This window comes from Corvus hawaiiensis, chromosome 17 (genome assembly GCF_020740725.1).
Source record: "Corvus hawaiiensis isolate bCorHaw1 chromosome 17, bCorHaw1.pri.cur, whole genome shotgun sequence".
Taxonomy (NCBI): Eukaryota; Metazoa; Chordata; class Aves; order Passeriformes; family Corvidae; genus Corvus; species Corvus hawaiiensis.
In genome coordinates, this window is record NC_063229.1 from 2910437 (window position 1) to 2930366 (window position 19930).

Here is a 19930-nt window from a genome sequence, read left to right on the forward strand (position 1 = left end):
GAATGTGTGAAGCCTGTGATACTTTAAAAAGAAAAATTAAAGGATATTTAATCCAATATTGCAGAACAGTAGTCTGGAGTTTGCTATTTTTCTCTGCTTTTTTACTTTTCATTCTAAATGAGAGAAAAATCTTGCTCATCAAGAACTATCTAGATTTTTCCAGTTAAATCTAATATTAGCTTTGGTTTATACAAGAACCACATCCATTAATGTTATTTGTCCAGACTCTCTTGAACTTTTATTGTCTTTTTAGATTATGTGGTGTTGTCATCACAGGCTCATAATTCTCATCTTCTGTTGACACATTTGCCAAAGGCAAAAGACTTTAAAATATCCAGTTAGAAATAAAAAAAGGTCCACACATCTTTAATCAAATCAAACATTTTGTTTCCAAAAAGATTGTCAACAAAACACAGGCAGACACATCCTGGCTATACTTAAAACTAGATTAAGCCTTGCATGTGTAGCACTGTCCACAACTCTATGAGGTTACATGTACAGTATATTAATAATGCAAATCACTGCGCAAAAAAATAATACCACAATGTGAATAAGAGCATCTGAAGAGCAACACTCACTAGAGCAAAAAAATGATGTCTTTTCCTTTTGAAAGTCCTGCAGACTCTTGTGCAGAGTGGTGCTTTTGCCTCCCTGTATTATTAGGTACTGCCTATTAATATTCTTGCATAAACTCCCTATAAATACTCTATAAATCCTCTCTTTGCTTTCAAAGTACAGCTGAGTACAACAGGATTCAGAGGGAGGAAATGATTTAGTGATGGCCAAGCAGGGATGGTGAAGCAGCACAAAGAACAGCCCACCTTCCACACCCCATGGTTTAAATCCATATGCTCTGTGCTTTCTGGTTTCCTCCAAGAACTTTCATTCAAGGCTGCTTCCCCAACATAATATTTCCCCAAAGAAATGGACAGTGAATGTTTTACCCATCTGGACTATTCTGTGTTCAGGAATTAGATGGTCTATTTGTTGTACATTCCCTGAAAACAGCCACCTTACCTCATCGTATCCAAACAGAGCTGCATAGAAATTTTCTACCATCCTTTTCAAGTCTTCTTTTAGAACAGCAGAATTAATCTGAAAAACAAACCAGAAAACCATCAGTATAGGCTCTAAGGAAGATGTGAGGAGAAAATATTCCCAGTTTCACTGTGAGTGGACAAAGAACCACCAGTGCCCCAGCCCACCTCACTGAGATTTGGCTGCGAGCAAGTGTCAGTCACTTTGGAAGCCCCTGTGACACAGCTCTGTTAATTCTGACACACCTGAGGTCGGTGTTACTCAGTACACAACTGGCAGGAACATCCCCAGCCAACAGCTCTGCCAACAGCTGCAGGAGTGCAGAGAAAATGCTGCTGGGGGAGCATGAACCAAGGCTGCCCTTGCAGTGGCAGCCCAGCCCAAGAGCATGGAGACTCCTCTGTAGTTTAACTATTGAGCAGTTATTCCAGACCTTCATTCATCCATAGAAACTCAAAGGTTTTTCAGCTTTTTTTCCCCAAAGCGCAGACTGCGGGGCTGGATGTTCTTCTACAGAAGAAGTACTGGAATGCTAAAGACAGAGACACACCATCCTGCCACTGCTCCTCCTGTACTGTCCAGACAAACTCTCAGCCAGCCAGCAAGAACACGAATTCTGCCTCTCCGGCATCTCTAGCAGCTCAGACTTACAAGTTTTTGACTATGACTAAATTTCTTTCAGTCTGTGATGACCCAGCAACTTTCCCCATGCTCTAAGTGTGACTCAGTCAAAGTTCCACACTGACCTTTAACTAAATTTAATAACTGCTTAAGTATTTGCTGGGTTGGCCTAAGCCACCCATTGGCATGAGAACTGACCCCATGTGAGCCTAAAATGGGACTGACCAACCGCTGGGTGCAGAGGGATGGCTGAAATGCCTCCTGTACATCTCCCTCATCCACACTGTCTGTCCCTCTTGCCTGGACTCGTTACTTCTACCAACAAAGTGATGCAGTTCCTCTCCCAAGGGCCCAGCTACACTTTGGTAAAGCTTCTTCTCTGTAGTGACTGCCAGGAGGGATCCAAGAGACACAAAGCATTTCTTTTCCACAGCTCTCACACGCTCCAGAAGTACAAATGACAAGGTGCATCAGCCCTGCACACCAGCAGGACACTCAGGTGTGACGCTGCACTTTGCAGAGACAGGATTTACACACGAGACACCAGCCCATCACACCCACCACACTGGGAACCCCTTGTCCTGAATACTCTCTCAGTATCCTTACGAGTATTCACCTTGGCAATTGCACAGCAGCTTTTCTATCGAAATATGAGTTAGTTTCTGCCAAGTGAACAAATTTCCAGTTCATATACTCTTCCCTTAAACCACTGTCTTTTTTCATCTAATTTTTATAGAAATGCACATAGTGCAAACACAAGGAAAATTCCTTTTATGTCAGTTACTCATATTTTTCCATTAATATAAACTATTAAAATTCATGCAGATACTTTATAGGCTATCAAGATTTGGAGACTGGTTATTACTGAATGTTTAAAAAAAGAACTAAACATAAGAAATTAGAGGGTTAAATGATGACTGCAACTTCTGTAATGACTTAATTAAATTTTTATTGAGTACATAAACTATGATGTCATTTCTACCCAACCATGCTCAAACCTTCTATGCATGTCAGAGATCGTGGTTTTTCTCAATAGAACATACTTCTAAATAAGCTGCACTTCTACAGCTCTAATAAGGGGGAGCAGGTCTCATGTAACACACTCAATAAATTATCCTTCCATTTTAAACAAACAAATTCCATGAGTTATTATATATTTGCCACGCACTTTTTATGACATAATAAAAATGTTACCTCAAGGATTACTTAACACATACTACAAATGTTACAGCAGGCAACTGCAAGGGGCAAAGAAAACAAATAGTCCCATTACAGAGACAAGTCCTGGACCATACATCCCTGGGGAAGCAGCTTTCCCTACTAAAAACAAAGAGCAGCAGCTTTAAGTTAGCAAGAAACAGATCGATGAAGGAGATAACCAAGTTAAACAAACATGGCAATAAATACATCTTAAAAGACAGTTTCAGATATAAAATCTGAGCTTGGGGATGGAGCTGTATCTTAGGCAATGAAATGAAGGTATATTGCAGTTTCTGAAGAATACAACTGGCATTGGTCAAGTACAAACATTGAAGGAAAAATCCCTTCTTTATAAATCAAGAAAAATGAGCAAATCCAAATCAGTGTTTGCTGGAAGCGCTTCCTCTTTCGAAGCTCGTACAAGTTCTTACCACTGGGCAGTTTCAGGATCTGATTGGTCATGATTCTGCTGACTCTTCCACAGTTTGTTATTAAGAAGAAAAACTGCTAGAGAATTTCAAGTGAGTAATTGCTAATAACAAGGAAAAAATCAGTAACATCTGGAGCTCTTCTTGGGACTTTGCCCCTTTGCCTTCCTTGGAACAGCCCAGTGCAGAGCTGTCACTGGACAGATTTATGTGCTATGGCCTGCATGACACAGGACTATGTTAGTTCAAAACAAGGAACCCATTTTTGGTACACATCTCACCTTTACAAGACCTCTGAAACAAGGAAATGTACAGCTAACATTATCTTCCTGCTACATGTCACAACTGTTCTCTGAAAGGCTCCATGAGCCCACGTTCTGCTTGGGGGACAACTGCAGCAAGCAGCTGCTGGATTTTCCATGTCACAGTGAAGAAACCGTCTTCAGCCTCAGCGAGTTCATGTGCATCATCCAACAGCCACATGCTGAGGGTGACTGCAGCAGACAAGTGACAGCACCAACTCTCACAGAAGGTTTTGTATTCTAAGAGGATTTCTAGGGAGGTAAGAGCATACTGCTCTCCTGTACTGCTGGACACGTAGCAAAAGACCTAACACGTGGACATGGTATTTAAAGTGAATGCTGCTCTAGATTAAGTCCATATCAGTGTCCTGTGATGGATCAAGAGCGTCCTTTGGTAATGAATCTCCTCCTTCTCCCCACTTGCTTTGGCTCATGGTGCAGAGTAGGATCAGTGTGCACAGACTGGAAGGTAACAAATGGCAGGACAAGAGGAACGGCCTCAAATTGTGTGAGGAGAGGTTTAGATTGGATATGAGGGAAAAGAAACAACAGAAAGAGTTTTAAAACATTGGCACAGGCTTCCCAGGGCAGTGGTGGGGTCACCATCCCTGGTTCAAAAACGTGTGGGTGTGGCAGTTGAGGACATGGTTTAATGGTGAACATGGGGGTGGTGGTGGTGGATTGACTGATGGTGACCAGATGATCTGAAATGTGTTTCCCCATCTTAACAATTCTATGACTCCATGAGCTCTGATGTGCTCTGCCTGCTCAGAGCCATCAGCCCAGGGATGAGCCCAGGGCCGCCAAGGTGCAGCACACGGGATCCCTGGCAGTGTCACTGCACACCTGTGTCCTGCCAGCACTGCCCAAGCTGGGATGGCCAACAGGCTGCACTGAGAGCACTGCAACAGGAGTTTCTTTCTGCTTCAGCTTTTGCCAGCATGTGTTGCACCCTTAAGCTACTTTAACACATTAATCCTTCCATAGACTATAAAGCCAGAAGGGGCACTTCTAACTGCCTCGTACAAGCACTAGTCATTGAATTCCAGGCAGCAATTCCTCTCTTTAGGCTGTACGTTATGCTTGAACTAGACTTTTTTATGAAGAGATTTCAGCCAGAAGAAATGATTAGATCATAGAACCTGACCCTCTGCATATCACAGACCATTACACTTCACCGAGTTCCCCCTGTACTAAGCTCACTAAGTTGTGTTTGGCTAAAGCATATCACCCTCACAGTTGAACATGTGTATCTCATTTCATATTTGAATTTTCTGGCTTGGGTTTCCACCCCCTCATTCTCATTATACCATTCCTGCTAGAATAAATAGCCTCTTCTGTACAATGTGTTTGCTCCTTTACCTGTACACAACGGATGTGTTGGCACAGTCATCTTTTCAAACTAAGACTAGGCTCTTCCAGGTGCACTGTCACACCACGTCAGCAGCACACTCCTGGAGGGGTCAAAGTTGCAACAGCAAAGTAGTGGTTTATGCTGATACAGTAAAAATTAATCCATCCCTTGTGCAAAACAAGTTCCACAGGTCTGAGTACACTCATGCTGTCATGGCTGAGTCCACTCTGGGGACTTCTGCAGCTCCGCTGCCATAAACATCAACCACTCTCACTGACACTTCTGACTGCTGGAGCAGGAATATCAGCAATCCTGAAGGAGATACAGGACTGATCTTTCATGATAAAAAATGTCATTCCACAAATATTTAGGCTTTTTTATGCCCCTTCTCTCAAGTTGCAATTGGACAGAATTACTTGTAATATGGTTTATGTTATTTATAAATAATACATAAGCACTTATGTATGGGCTTTTTTGAGTGCTTGCTCAAAACACTGTTAAAACACACATGACATTAAGTGGGCAAATGCAGCCCTTTTATTTCATCCTATAACATCACTCCTGCTTGCAGGACAGTAATTTTGAAATTATTGAGACTGTAGCTAGGATCAAAAAGATTAAATTAATAAAACAGATGAGGAAGATTTCTGTAGCAAGGGGCCAGTTCCTTCAGGCACATACTTGTGAAATGACAAAGATATCGAAGAAATTATTTTTCCAATCTTCAATTTTTGAGCTTTTTATTAAATGCTCTGCTACTTTGTCTGCAAAGCATATCACTGCTTGTAATTAGCCACAGCTTGAGTCCTGTATGCTTTAAATAATAACTCTTCTGATAAATTCTCTATTTTTTAAATTTGAAGTAATTTTGTAATACACCTCCATAATCATTAACTTCAGAGAACAATCTTTAAAGCCTTCTTCGGTATTCAGCGATAACCTACTCTAATATTCTTTTAACTTAGACAAAAGCTAAATGTTAGGTCGCAGCAGAACCAGCTCCTGCCAAAATCTTCAATCCATAAAAACAATATGTTAATGGAAAAAGTTGTTCGTGCTCTTCTACCTTCATAACAATTGTGCAATCATCAATAAGGCTCCTCAGAGGAAGTTTATTCCAAGCAGACACAGAAAAGCAAGTTATACAATATTACCTACATCTTTCAGCAAAAGCAAATGCTCACAGCTACCTATCTGCTACCCAGAAAATGAGCTTTGTTCCTATCTTGCAGTTTATTAATTTGGAAGCTCTGCCATGGTACCAGTTACAGATGCAGAGGAGATCACAGTACAATCTGAACTGTATTCAATGGCTTATTCCAAATTCCTGCTTCCCTGCAGAATGTGGCTGGCAGAGCTCACTGACAACCTCTCAAGAGAAGGATCAGGGAAAAGAGGTCAAATTGCTGTGCTCTGTCAAGTTGTGCTGATTCTCTGTAAGGTAAGCAGTTGTCAAGGGATTTTCCTGTAATGCCTCTTGAAAAAACTAGTTGCTACAAGCCTAAAGCTAATCACCAACGTGTTTCTGAACACACCAGAATCAGGAATTCAACCTGAAAAACTGATAAAGGAAATTTCACAACCAAGTTTAAAAGAGGCACTTGAAGAAGACAGTAGTAAAGGTAGATAAATCATTAAGTTAAACATGCACCATGAGCACTCACAGAGATCCTGTAAAGCTCCAGCTCCTCACTTAGACAAACCTCAGGGACTGTCATAAAGTGTCACACACCAGGAACACTGATCAGACCAAGGGGCCAGCTACCAGCATATCCTGCCTTCAACAGCAGCCAGAATCCCTGAGAAAAGGTCAAACCCTACAAAAGATGGTACCTACTTCCTCCAAGGATTCTCCCAACCAATTTCAGCTCAGGATACCTCCCAACTTTTGCTGCTTGTTTAGAGAGTAACCTCCAAAAGGTCTCTATGTCCAGCGAACTTTCTGCACCCACCATGTGCTTCAGCAAGAAGCACCCTGGTCTGTTCCCCCTGAAACTGGCTCCTGCTGGTTTCATCTGCTGGCCCAGTCCTTCCACAGGATCAGGCAGTGAATACTCATTGCTCCATCACCTTCTCACAGCACTCAGGATTCTGAGAGTCAGAGAAGGATCCCACACTGGTTTGGAATGGAAGGGACCTTCAATCCCATCCATTTCCACCCCCCGCCATGGGCAGGGACACCTTCCACCAGACCAGGTTGCTCCGAGCCCTGTCCAACCTGGCCTTGGACACTCCCAGTCCATCATATTCCAGGTGATATGATCTGCCCATAGTGAAAGGCTTCAGGTAACTTTAAAAAAGTCAGGAGCAACAAAATTCCAGGGATTATTAAGTACTAAACTAAGTGAAACACATTAGCTAACATTAACAGGGCTGCAGAGACAGGAAAGGTGGCATCCATTCTGAAAAGTACTTCAGCAGAAACAGGCAAGTACAAATTAGTAGAAAATACAGTAAATGAAAATAAAAATCACAGATACTTATGACCAGTGATATTCAGTGCTGATAAAGGTACGAGTAGTAGGTGTTAAAAAAAGTAATTCATAAAACCTATTTAACAATGTGCACACATTTGGCAGCTACAGTTTGGAAATGCATCTTTAAAATCCATTTTACTAAATCCATTGAACTAAGTTCAACAATTCAGTAGTGAAGAAAAAGATAAATAAATTTTAGGCATTATAATGAAAGGAATATAAACCAAAAGAGGAACCCTATTCTGCCATAAATCCACAATGTACCTGCATATAAAATGCTGCACATAATTGTTACCTTTTAATCTCAGAACACATCTAAAAGTAGTGGAAACCACATAGAAAAGTCCATGATGACACGATGAGACATTTGAGGAAACACTCGTTATATTCAGGGTGAAATGAAGAAGAAGATGGTGGAGAGGTAAAATCATGAGTGGTATCAAGCAGATAAACAAGGAATTATTGTCCACTGTTTCTCATTAAAAAAGATGTAGAAAGGAATCTGATGAAATGACCAAATAATACTTCAAAATTTAGGTGCTTTCTCATGCAATGAATTTAAGAGGCAGAAGTTACTGCCACAGGGCATTAAAGAGCAAAAAATATGGAAGAGGTAACAAAAGGCCTGCACATTCCTGGAGGATTTCTGTCAGTGATCCCGGACACGGCGGTCCCTGTGCAGCTCTCGGGTTACCTGTTAGTAAATGCCAGGAGAATATACCAGAAGGAACTGACCCACAATTCTGTTTCTTATCCTTTATCCCAAATATCTCTGGTCATTGGCAGCCACAGCACACACTGGATCTTCATCTGACAGCGGCAGGAGTTCTGAGCATGTTCAGTTTTGTCCATTTTTTGCTGACCTTTGCAGACACTGGCTGGTATCTCTCCTGCCTGGGTCTCTATTCTTTCCTGCCCTGACCTCCATCAAGACAGGCACAGCTCATTAGATGATCGTGGACACCAGACATCAGGTCACTTTGCTGACTTGGCAGGAATTTCACCTGAAAAGTGCTAGTGCAATTAAAAAATTGCTGCCTTTACCATAGCCTTTAATACCCTCATGGGAAGAGGCTACATTTTATGTAGTAATATGAGCAAGAATGATCCTGCTCATACCAAATAGGTCATCCACCCCTAGGGGAAAAATAGTAAGAACACAAAAAAACATTCTTTCTCCAAGAATTTGGGACCAGAACAAGCTGCTGTTGGAGGGGAACAGCAAGGCACCCATCTCCTCTCCTAAAAAACCTGTCCAAAAAAATGTTTATTTCATTTCAAATGGAGTGACAATTGCTAGAGTCCATACAATTAGTCAGCAATTGACCAGCCTAATCCTTACTGCTACAACCTTTATCCAGTGACTGAAGCCAGGACAAATGCAAATACTCACAATTAGTATCACTTTTAAAAATTCATTTCTGTAGTGCCTGGCAGACTGGCTGATTTGTGTTTGCTCCATCAGCCTTCCCACTCTCTCCTAGCAGGACCCTGCTCATACGTGACCTGTTTGACATTCCCCCATCAGTTCCACATTTGGGTAAAATTCTAATTTGAAGTCACATTGCTTTCACCTTCTACCAATATTCTGCACCTTCTGGTTTCAATCATAAGCTGAGAAAAACCCGATTTCCCCAAGCATTCCTCCTTCCCAAGGCTTCAAACACACGCAGGCCACAGAACAGTTAACAGTTAAATATTTTCTTGCCAATATTTTAAGAGTGCAGAAGGTTCCAAATTGCTGGTAAAATAAACAATGCCAGACTGTGAAAACTCCTGCCTGCCATATACTCTGATGTTAACAAGAGTTTCTTTATTACTGTAACCTTTCAGAAGAGAACAAAAATTATTTCTCTACCCTACTTCTGCCCTCAAGTAAAAGGCAGAGGAGGAAAGTGAACTATGAAAATGCTGCATGGTAAGATATTGTGAGTTTTCCATCTTACTTCTGCATTTCATTCAGACTCAATGCTGCTGTGAATAAGTAAACTTCCAGAAGATCCCAAAAGCATGGGCAAGGATTTGAAGAAGCCAAGATCTTCCTTACACAGGTTCCTGAATAATGTGGATTAAACCTATATAGTGGTTATCTTCCTTTCTGCAAGGACATCATAAAACAGGAAATACAAATGGGCAAATTCAGGATGCTTTCAAGAAGACACTTTATTTTTAAGCTCCTTGGTACCTGGCTCTGTCCTCTGGGGCTTTAATCGTGTGTTTCCACCAATTACAGGGGCTCTGCCACTTCCCCACTTTTAAAAAATGAAGTCTTCAAACAGCATCTCCAACAGAACTGCTGGTACTCAGCATCAGTGAGAAATTACTCCATAGCTATGGGGACAACCCCTAAAACCACTGCACCAGGCCTGCCTTCTGTTCCCTGCCAGATCCTTCTGGATGCCCAAGCTCTGTGAAAACCCTTTTAGACCAGGGTTGCTCATTTCACATTGACCAAGATTGTACTGACCCCATCTCTCACCCACGACATCCCAACCATAAAAATGTCCCTTTTTATGTGCACTTATTCTCCTGGCCCCAAGGCCTCCGGACTAACTTGAAAGTCAACATGATGCACACTTTGCTAGCGACAAAGAGAGATCTCTAAGATTAGATATGCTGGTATTTAGGTCAAAACTTTTAAGTTTTGGCATTATTTCCTGACCTTTGAATGAAATAACAAAATTCAAGCTCTTACAGAAGTGTAATGGTAATTAACTAGTTAATAGAGATAAAGCAAGTGCTGTGTAAGACCAGAAAGAAAAGAGAAAGAGACAACTGAGGACACACAAAGGAATAGAGTCCACTGAGATTCTCAGACCAGGATGGAAAACAGAAAAGCACCTGAGCTTCCCTAGATGTGTACAAAAGTATCCTCTGCTGTTGCTTATACTAGGGTTGTAAAAGAAATCAGAGGAGTGAGCAAGTGTGGAAGCAGGCACTGGGATTACTGAGGGGATTGCACTTGCACTTCCTGATAATTATCTGTGGGAGCAGTTAGCAAAAGCAGTCAAAAAAAAAAAGGGGTTTCAAAGAGCTGTCAGTTCTGCAAATGGATAAAACGGGCCAGGGAACTCAGAAAATGGAAGCAAAAGCTAAACCAAGCTCTAACAAGAAAACACAAGACTCACTGCTGAAGTGGAAGCAGAAGATGTCAGTGACTTTCTGCAGTGAAAACCACAAGCAACAATGTGATTAAAATCTATGGGGACAACAGAGAACCTCTCAATGGTTTGTTTGGTTTGATTTAGGACACTGGTCTTGGTATTATTTCTGTTTTTATGAAGGAGCTTAAAAGCACATTCTGGGAGAAGAACCTTTCCCTATATAATGGACATAGAGTAATATAATACTGAAAAAATACGTAATACTGAAAAAAAAAGGTACCTCTAGCAAAGGTGCCACAAGGCAGCTTCCAGTGTAATTCCTGCAGGCACTCTAGCAAGGCACAGAACAGGCCAAGGACACCACCTTACAGTAACAGGATCCAACACATCTGGGAAATTTAAATTGATTTTTTTATGCCAGAATTGATTTTTTTATGCCAGAAAACTGGGGCAGGCCAGCTGAAAAGAACCCAAGCATTTATTGTATCTTTATTTCAATACCAGGCATCGTCAGCATGGCCCAAACATTTCACCCAGGTGTGTTGGTTCCACAGATGCTGTCTCTAGAAAAACCACATCAAAAGCAACCTGAGAAAGAGACCCCTATTTCAAAACTCCGTGTGCTGGTAAAGCTAAATTTGCATCATTACTGTTTGTTTCAGACATCATCACAGTTGAGATAATTCAAGGTAAAATTCCACATTCATGCACTGTCCTACATATTTAAGTTATTAAGATTTCCAGAATCAAATTTACTCTGGAAAAGTACCTGCTACTATTATTCATTTATGAAATGACAAAGCACTGGAAACTTACTGTGAACTCTCAAGCTCTTTGAGAAAATTTCAAGGGTCGATGAACTTTTTTTGATGATGTTCTTGAAACAGTAACTTCAGCTAATCATACAGTGTCTGGCATCCTATTAAAAAACCCCACAAAAACCATACAGACCAATTTTGTATCTCACTGCTTTGGCAAGGGTTTAGTTTCTTTGCTTTTTATAAAAGGGAACACTAGAAACTGGTGAGATTTTATATCTTCTAAGTGGTTACCAAAAAATATAACATCTTTCTCCTTAAAAAGTCCTAGTAAAGCATTTCAAAAAATATATAGATAATTTAAAACTCAAACTTCTCTTCTTTAGTTTTATAGGTTTTTAAAAACCTTTTTTACCTGTACTGAACACTATCCTCTCCCCAGTCCATTTCCTCAAACAAAATCAGTACCTTCACTGCAATATTTCGCTTCAGTATATTCCCTTCATCCCAACTACCCATTCCAGCCCCAAAATACTGCACCCACTTCCCTTCTGCCCCAATCTCTCTCAAAAATGTAGTTTCTCTCCTGTGCATCCAAAATAGACTCCGTGACTTCCCATCATATTTCAGAGACAGGCCTGGAAAGGACCCCTCAACATCGCAGTACAGCAGCTTCCCACTTCAATTCATACAAAGATCAAGTTCTATTTTAAAATGGTATCAATTTTACACCCTGTCCTCTCATCCTCTAAAGCCCTTCTACAACTTACGGGTCTCACTCCAACCATGCCTTCTGAGTGTTTAGTTACAAGGGTCAAACTTTCTGTTCTCCACAGTAAGAATAACTTAAACAGAATTAAACTGAGTTCAGGATCTGCAGCTACTGTAAAGTAAATTGGCATTATTAATAAACTGAAATATTTTAATTGTGGAAAGAGTATCAAGACAGAAAATGGTGTTCAAGTTCCCAAGCCAATTTCAGCTCTCAGTTACATGTATCGATTCTGATGCTGTTACTTCAGATGTACATGAGTGTAATTGAGAGCATATTATGGGTCACTGGGTACAAACAGCTCTAGCTAAAAGTGTAACAAAGGCTGTATTGTGCAACACACAGCAGAGCCAATAAATGAATTCAAAAGACACCTAGATGTGTTCCTGGAAAAAAAAGGGGGTAGGAGTCTAAGTGGTCTGGTGGGAAAACAGGAAAGTGAGATTATGATAAATTAAAACGGGTTTGGCACACTGGGCTGGACAGCCCCTCCTAGTCTTATCTCTTTTAGAACATTTATTCATTATAAAATGAATTGTCATTTTGCACTGAAAACAACTTTAATTCTTCAGCAGCAGAATGCCACCACAACACACACGATCAAGGCAGGTGAAGTGAATCTACAACCAGTTACAAGTATTGGAATAAAGCCTGATGGATCTTCCTAAGATACTACAGGATTTGCACCCACAAGTATTAGTGTGGGGTGCTTGGAGGAGGAAGGGGTGTTTGGGTTTTTTTGGTTTGGGATTTTTTGAGTGGTTGAAAGTCTATAATTTCTTTATTTATTTAACCCTCATACCTCTTGTCCTGTTACCAGCTGAAATCTCGTTCCAGGGGACACCTACATGTCCTTCTGATCAACTCTGCAGCTTCATCTAAGGGTATTAAAATACACTTAAACTTGTAACAACTTTTAAATCCACAGAGTTACTAAAGCACAGTACTGAGATCAGCCAGGTTAATACTCAGGTGGCTCCAGAACTCCCTTAGGGATAAAATAGCAGCAATGTCTAGTCCTGAGAGAATTCCCTTTCCAAACTGATGAGGCAGCTGCCAGTTTGCACAGTATAAAGCTATTCCCTGCAAGCCACGAGGTGGAGATCTCTGGCAAAGCAGGATCCAAAGGAAGTCTTTTACCCAGCCTAATGTTACTATTAACACTTGGAGCCATTGCATCAAGCCAATTTTTCTGTTTGTTTTTAAAGTTTGATAGAAATGTCACTAGTGGAAAAATTAAGTAAAGAGCACTGGTTAGCCACAGAACTGGACACACCTGGCTGCAAACCCACCAAAAGAGACTGACTTCATTAGTACTAGGGACAGCAGAGTAAAATTTATATCTGAAATATGCCTGCACCAGTAGAATTTGCTGAGGCCACAGGCTCTCCGTGTGTTTTTACAGCTGTGTCAAGTTTGGGTTTCTGACTCTTGCCGACATTCAGGAGTGCTGAAGGAGCTCAGGCTAACAGGTCCCAAAACTTTTTAGCAGAGATTTAAATCTCAGCAGTTTTAACAACCAGGTTTTGAAATAATACAAACTCCATTTGGAGCTGGAGCTGATGTAAATTAGCAGTTAAAATGCTTTACATTCTACCCCTTTTGGCTTCAATGAACCAGTTAAGAGCAGATGGCACATTTCAATAAACCATCAGTATCACTTCAGGAATATAGTGTCCATTTTCTGCATCAAGTGTTGGCATTGTTGCTAGATTGGAAGCAAGCTAAAGAACTGCAACTTTGTATGTCAACAAGTTAAACTAATTGCATCCAGACAGCAATTCCATCCAGATGCTCCGTCACTTGTACCACAATACAGGAATTGGAGTTAAATCTTGACCTTTGATACACTGCATGAGAGAAAAGGCAAGGAATGGATTTCCTAACCTCCTACGATCTATGCAGATGATAATTTAGTGCTCTGAACGTATTCAGTAAAGTTTCTTTTCATTTACCTTACTTCTGAAAAAGACTCAGATTCTGAAATTTAAAAGCATTGACAGAGGAACATTAATGTCATCTTCTTTTTATCTACTATTCTTGATGTATTTGACCACCTTCTTTTGGAGCCAGAATATTTACTGACTGCAGGACTACATTACTTGAAAATAAATTGCACACATCCCTCCATCAGGTCACAAATCCTCTGTTATTACCTCAGCTTCAGTTTAAAAAAAATCATTAGGGATAAAGAGATCAAGATTAAGAAAGTAGCACTAGGGAAACTGCCCTTTATTGGTCACTCAAAATTCCTTGCAATTGCTAAAGGTGAGAGGTGAGAAAGACTTCAGTCAGGGTACAGCCCTGTGAAAGGAAGGAAAGTGAGTGGAGAAGAGTGAACAAACATGGAAAAAACAGGAAAAAAATGCAGGGGCATGGGTGAAGTGGGATATGAAGCCAGAATCACTGGCACTGAGGAAGGAAAATAAAGCAGTGATAAGGAACAAGGGAACTGGTAATATCTTCCAACATCAGTGCATAGATAACTTTTATCTAACATACAACAAATACTACCAGAAGAGGCTAAGAAGTTTGTTTATCTCAACAAAATCCCATTAGCTTTGGGTTGCAGGGACCTCAAAGCTCACCCCATCCCACCCCTGCCATGGGCAGGGACACCTTCCACTGTCCCAGGCTGCTCCAAGCCCCGTCCAACTGGCCTTGGACACTTCCAGGGATCCAGGGGCAGCCACAGCTTCTCTGGGCACCCTGTGCCAGGGCCTGCCCACCCTCACAGGGAAGAATTCCTTCTGCATGTCTAACCCAAATTCCCTCCCTTTCAATGTGAAGCCATCCCCCCTTGTCCTGTCACTGCAGTTCCTGAGGAAGGGTCCCTCTCTGGCTTCTCTGTAGCCCCTTCAGATTCTGGAAAGGGACTGTGAGGTCTCCACACAACCTTCTCTTCTCCAGCCTCAACAGCTCCAACATTCTCAGCCTGTCTCCATAGCGGACTGACTACAAATAATGACTAAAAGATCAGGAATAAATAAAAGATTAAAGAAAAGAAAAGAACAAAACAAACCACTGCAAGACTACAGGTGAAGAGAACAGTCCTGATTTCCAAATTTACCCCCAGGGAGTCCACTCTGCTTTCTCACTCCCCCTCAGTGCCTGCTCAGGAGTTCACTTCTCACCCAAGGAGGCTCATTAAACCAAGGGGCCTCTGTGCAGCTCAGCTGTACTAAATACACACACAGGTGTAACTACTTTGGAGATTAAGCCCTGAAATGTGCAGGTTCTTCCTCTGAGCATCTGCTGTGGCCACATAAAGGCTGTGTTAGCAGCAGGCCACAGCCTGGTGTATTACAGGAATCACAGTATGCAAGCTAAGCACGCTGGAGATTCCACTGCAGGGTCATTCCTACAAAGACTGCACAATTTAAATTTAAATTCAAGGATAAACTGACTAGATGCCTAACCTGACAAGGCAGGGAATGAATGGCATTCCAGAAACTTCAGAGCTCCTTGCAGTTTCATCACACAGCAACCATGCTGCTGCAAAATGCATGTATAAACACTTCAGGGTACAGACTGGATGAAAACATAACGACACTGGTGGGTTTTTTTATACTTTGGGGAATTTTGTGGAGCAACGCAATCGTTTAGTTTGCATAAATGGAAACCCTGTGCATCCCTTTAAAAAGAACTGACTAAGCACTATTTTTTTTCCCCTAAGGTTTACTGTAAAGCTTTCAATACAGGCCTAACCTTCAGCATTCTTCACTTTGGAGTCCTGCATTGCTTGGAAGGGCAGCAAACAGCCAGCTTTGCTCCTCTTTGCTGTCTGCTGCTTCCAACCCTGCACAGAAAACTACAAACCAGCACTCTGTTCATAGAAGACAAAATGAGGGTCAAAAGAAACAGACAAATCATTTTCTGCTCCAAAGGTTCATTTTCTTCATGGACTCAGACAGAAACTTTCAGGTGCTGTGGGAGGTGATGTGTTTGGCCGGGGTTTGTTTTGGGTTTGGGATTTTTTTTGCTTTTCAAGAAGAAGAACCTTAAATTTACACCCAGAGTAAAGATCTGAGCTGTGTGTAGTTCCTAGAGAAAGCAGAATCAACCAGTGGTATGATATGGAAGGCACTGGATAAGGACAAAAATGAAGAAGCTCTTTCATTCAGTCTTTTCCACCAGTACATCTGATTTGTCAGGCTCACTCACACTGCCCTACCAGAAAGAGGAGATTCCCATACTGGAATTTATCTAAGCACATTAATATAGCAAAAAACTCTCAGATGTACGAATCTAGATTTAATTCAAAAGAAGATTAACAGGATATCTTGTCTTTAAAAGCAACGTGTAACGAAGTAAAGCTACGGAATTCCAAACAACTAGGAACAAACTCTGTTTGTTCAAACCCTGCTGATGGAATAACTGAAGTTACACCAGAACCAACACCTTCTAAAACCACATACAAATCAAAGGATCAGAGAGAAACTTCTTGCATTACTAATATGATCGCATCCCAGATCCTAACTCACTGGTTAATTCCCTTGTCTGGTAGCTTCTCCAACAGCTTCCCATCCTGGCAGCTTCTCCAACAGAACTGACAACTAAGGCTTGACAATACACCATTAATTACTGCTATATGAAAACTGTCACTTCTCTAGCAGCATAATTTATTTTACTCATAGACAAACCTCTATTTAATAACTGAACAGTTCTCTTCCTTTTCAACAACACGGGAGATCTTTCCCAGCCCTGTTCTCCCACAGAAGTGCCCTGAACACAGGCAGCCTCACCAGTATCAGGTCTGCTGTCACCTAATTCCACTGCCTCTGCAATGCCTTCTCTTCAGGCAATTACCAACACCCAGCTGGAGAAACACATTTTCAGACTTTAAGGACAGAAATTACCATTACAACCAACTACCATAACTTTCCTCAGAATAAGCCAGAATGATCCAACCCTCCTCTTCCTTGAAACTTGCAAATGAACTCTCCTTAGAACTACTCTCTCCTTAGAACACCTTTTTTGTGATAAAGATCAGGCACAGAGAGAATCCAAAATGAAAAATACACTAAGGACTAATTACAGTCATGTGCAGGAACTTGACAAAAACCCCTTTTTGATTAACTTTCCTTTAACCATTTTAGATACAGAGTAAACTCAAGAGCTCTGCTGGAATTACTGAAGTTGTGGCTGTAGATTTGGCACTAGTCACATTCCCCCCTACCCCAGCTGCTTACTCCTATCCCCATTCTGTTATAGCAGCATCCGTTTCTGCAATCACATGGCAAATCATGTAGGAAATTAATTAATTTCAGACAAATCAAAACCTTTATCCAGGCCATGATACGCTTTCAGGAACAAGGCTGGTGGCTCAATACAGCAGGTACCAGCTGAAGCTGGTAAAGACATCAAACAGGTTGATTCTCAGGCATTTTTCTAAGATACCCAAATCCACAAAAGCACTAAAAGATGGGAATCTTTCAATTCCAATGGGATTAACACCACCAGAGAGGACTTACCCCCATCACCTTCCCACGCTGCTCGACATCCTCCCACATGCAGTGAACGATGTAGCGACACATGTACTTCCCTGTGCGGCCCTCCTGCTTCAGCCGCACCAGGCACATCCTGCAAGAGCACACACCACAGTCAGAGCTCCTGAGCTTTTTTTAAAAAGGAAAGAGTACATTAAATACATTCCAGCTCATTTAAGATTTTCCTTATGGTATGTGTTTGTGATCAGGAGAAAAACACACAGATTTTTTTTTTTAATAATCTATGACAAGCTTTTCCATTCTGTACTCAGGAGCTGTATCTGCTGGATTTTGGCCAATCCAGCCATGGAAGAGTGACAGTGGACTCTATTCTTGTTGACAGTACTGTAATCTAGTTAAACACTACTGCAACCTAAATTCCTCAGCCTTAAGAACACCTCACCCTCTGGAGCAGGAACACATGGCTTGTCTAATCCCAGGCTCTGAGCCAGCTGTAGCTCAGCTTGGTACACTCAAGTGCTGTAAGAGCCCAACTAGCCAAGCTGGGAAAGCTTAAGCAAGTTACAGTCTTCAACCAATCCACATCAGCAATGTCCTGAATTTCAACTGCAGGGGTCTTTGGATACATGTCCGGGCACTGGGCAAAACCCCCACATGAAAGACCAACTCAGAGGTTTGTAAGCACATTGTGAGATCTTAATGAGAATATCAGGCTGAGTTGTTTTACCTTTTTTTTTTTTTTTAAAGCATTAAAGCCACTTGAACTTCATTGCTGCTGTTCTGCCTACAAAATAAAATAATCATTTTATTTTGCCTATTATAAAACATCTGTAAAGAGCATGAACCGAAGCCCAGGCTGATTCCTCACTGGGCTGGGACCGGTCCCATTACCTGCCCCATCTTCTCTACCTCATTCAGCAACTCTGCTCCTGTGCTGAAAGACAGAAGTGCCTATCCAGGACTGACTGAGTCACTATAGACGAGGTGATGCTCAAACACTGGAGCTGAGAGAAGTCACTGCTTTTCATAGACATGCTACAGGTAGGAAAATGCTTCCAGTTCCTGTAAAACCAAGACAGCAGAGCTGCTGGAGGCCACTGTGGAGCTGGTACACCGTAACAATGGTGAATGTACCACAAGAGCTAAAAGGAAAACATGATTATTTATTTTTTAATAGGTTCATTTCTTTAGTGAATTTAAGATCTATAAGCATTACAAGTATTTGGTGACCCATGAGTGCCAGCTCAAACAGGGAAAATCACAAACAGCTGAAGTGTGCTAAGATGACTTGTAAAAGGACAGAGGTCCATCTTTATGATGGGTTCTGTCTTGTGTATGGATTAGTAGAGGAATATTTTTCAATATGCAGAAGAAGTAAAACTTACTGCCAGGGACAGTCACAGAGACAAAAACTGAAGGGAGAAAACCCTGCAGCAGTCCTATATTCTTATTGCTAGTTAGAACCACTGTCCCAGCAAACAAATGCAATTAAGATGGTACCAAAACCAAATCCTCACTTTCTCACAGAAGGATGACAAAGCTTTCTGTTCAAACAGTGATCAGAGAACAGCTGTCAGAGAACAGCTGTCCAGGTACCAGACCTTCCACAAAACAAATGCACAAAGGGCTTAAAACTTTCGGTTTACTGCTACCAGTTTCAAAACCTTTGTTTCTCTTGTGCATTTTCATAACTGAACTGTACAAAGAAGTGAATTACTGAATTCAAAAATTTTACTCACTCTTAACAAGTCAAAGAGAAAAAGACTCAGCCTAAAAGATTAATTTTGGGCTAAATAAAGCATTTTTGTACTTCTCTTGCTGAATAGGTGAACTCAGGGGTGAAAAGTTCAGGGGCAAGAAAAGCTCTCCCTGAGCATAAACAGTGTTTCCTATCCTGTGCGCCTTCAGCGGTGGTGAAGCAGGAGAGCAGTGCAGAGACCAACAGGCAACAACTAGTCAATGGCGAGCAGGACTGGAGTGGTGTTCAGAAGAAAACCTGCTACTCAATGGAGCCTAGGAGGCAGCTCTGCATTTGGATGCACAGTGCTGTCACACAGCTCTTCTGCAGCACCACGAGTGAGATCATGGAATTTTGCAGCTTATTTTAAAGTTTGGTAGTTTGTTACTGCACCTGCTGTCTGAGGTGCAGACTCTTTAAAGCCTATAGACCTCCTAACTAGATCACCATGGTGTGAAACATTTCATCGTTTCACTGCACAATCTCTTCTGTAGTTTAGACAAATACTGACTCATCTTCATCAAACCCTGAAAGGAAAATTACTCCAAACTATCTTTAGAAAGCTGTCTACCTCACCCTGGTTGGGTTGGATAATTTTTGCTGTATTTAAGTTATGCAGAGAGATTATCTTAGAAGAAAATGATATGGAAGGATGGCTGAAAAGGATCAGGAGCATCTGTAACTCCTC

General features: G+C 41.4%; 1 protein-coding gene across 2 annotated transcripts in view; it reads right to left on the reverse strand.

Annotated features, from left to right (window-relative positions):
* LOC125334653 (ubiquinol-cytochrome-c reductase complex assembly factor 1) overlaps positions 1-19930 on the reverse strand; it is a 47688-nt gene that overhangs the window by 4744 nt on the left and 23014 nt on the right. For both annotated transcript variants that reach the window (XM_048321734.1, XM_048321733.1), the window contains 2 exons: positions 17529-17637; positions 1018-1095 (listed from right to left, as the gene is read on the reverse strand). In XM_048321734.1, the coding sequence (XP_048177691.1) occupies positions 1018-1095; positions 17529-17637 (187 nt within the window). The remainder of the gene's footprint in view (positions 1-1017; positions 1096-17528; positions 17638-19930) is intronic.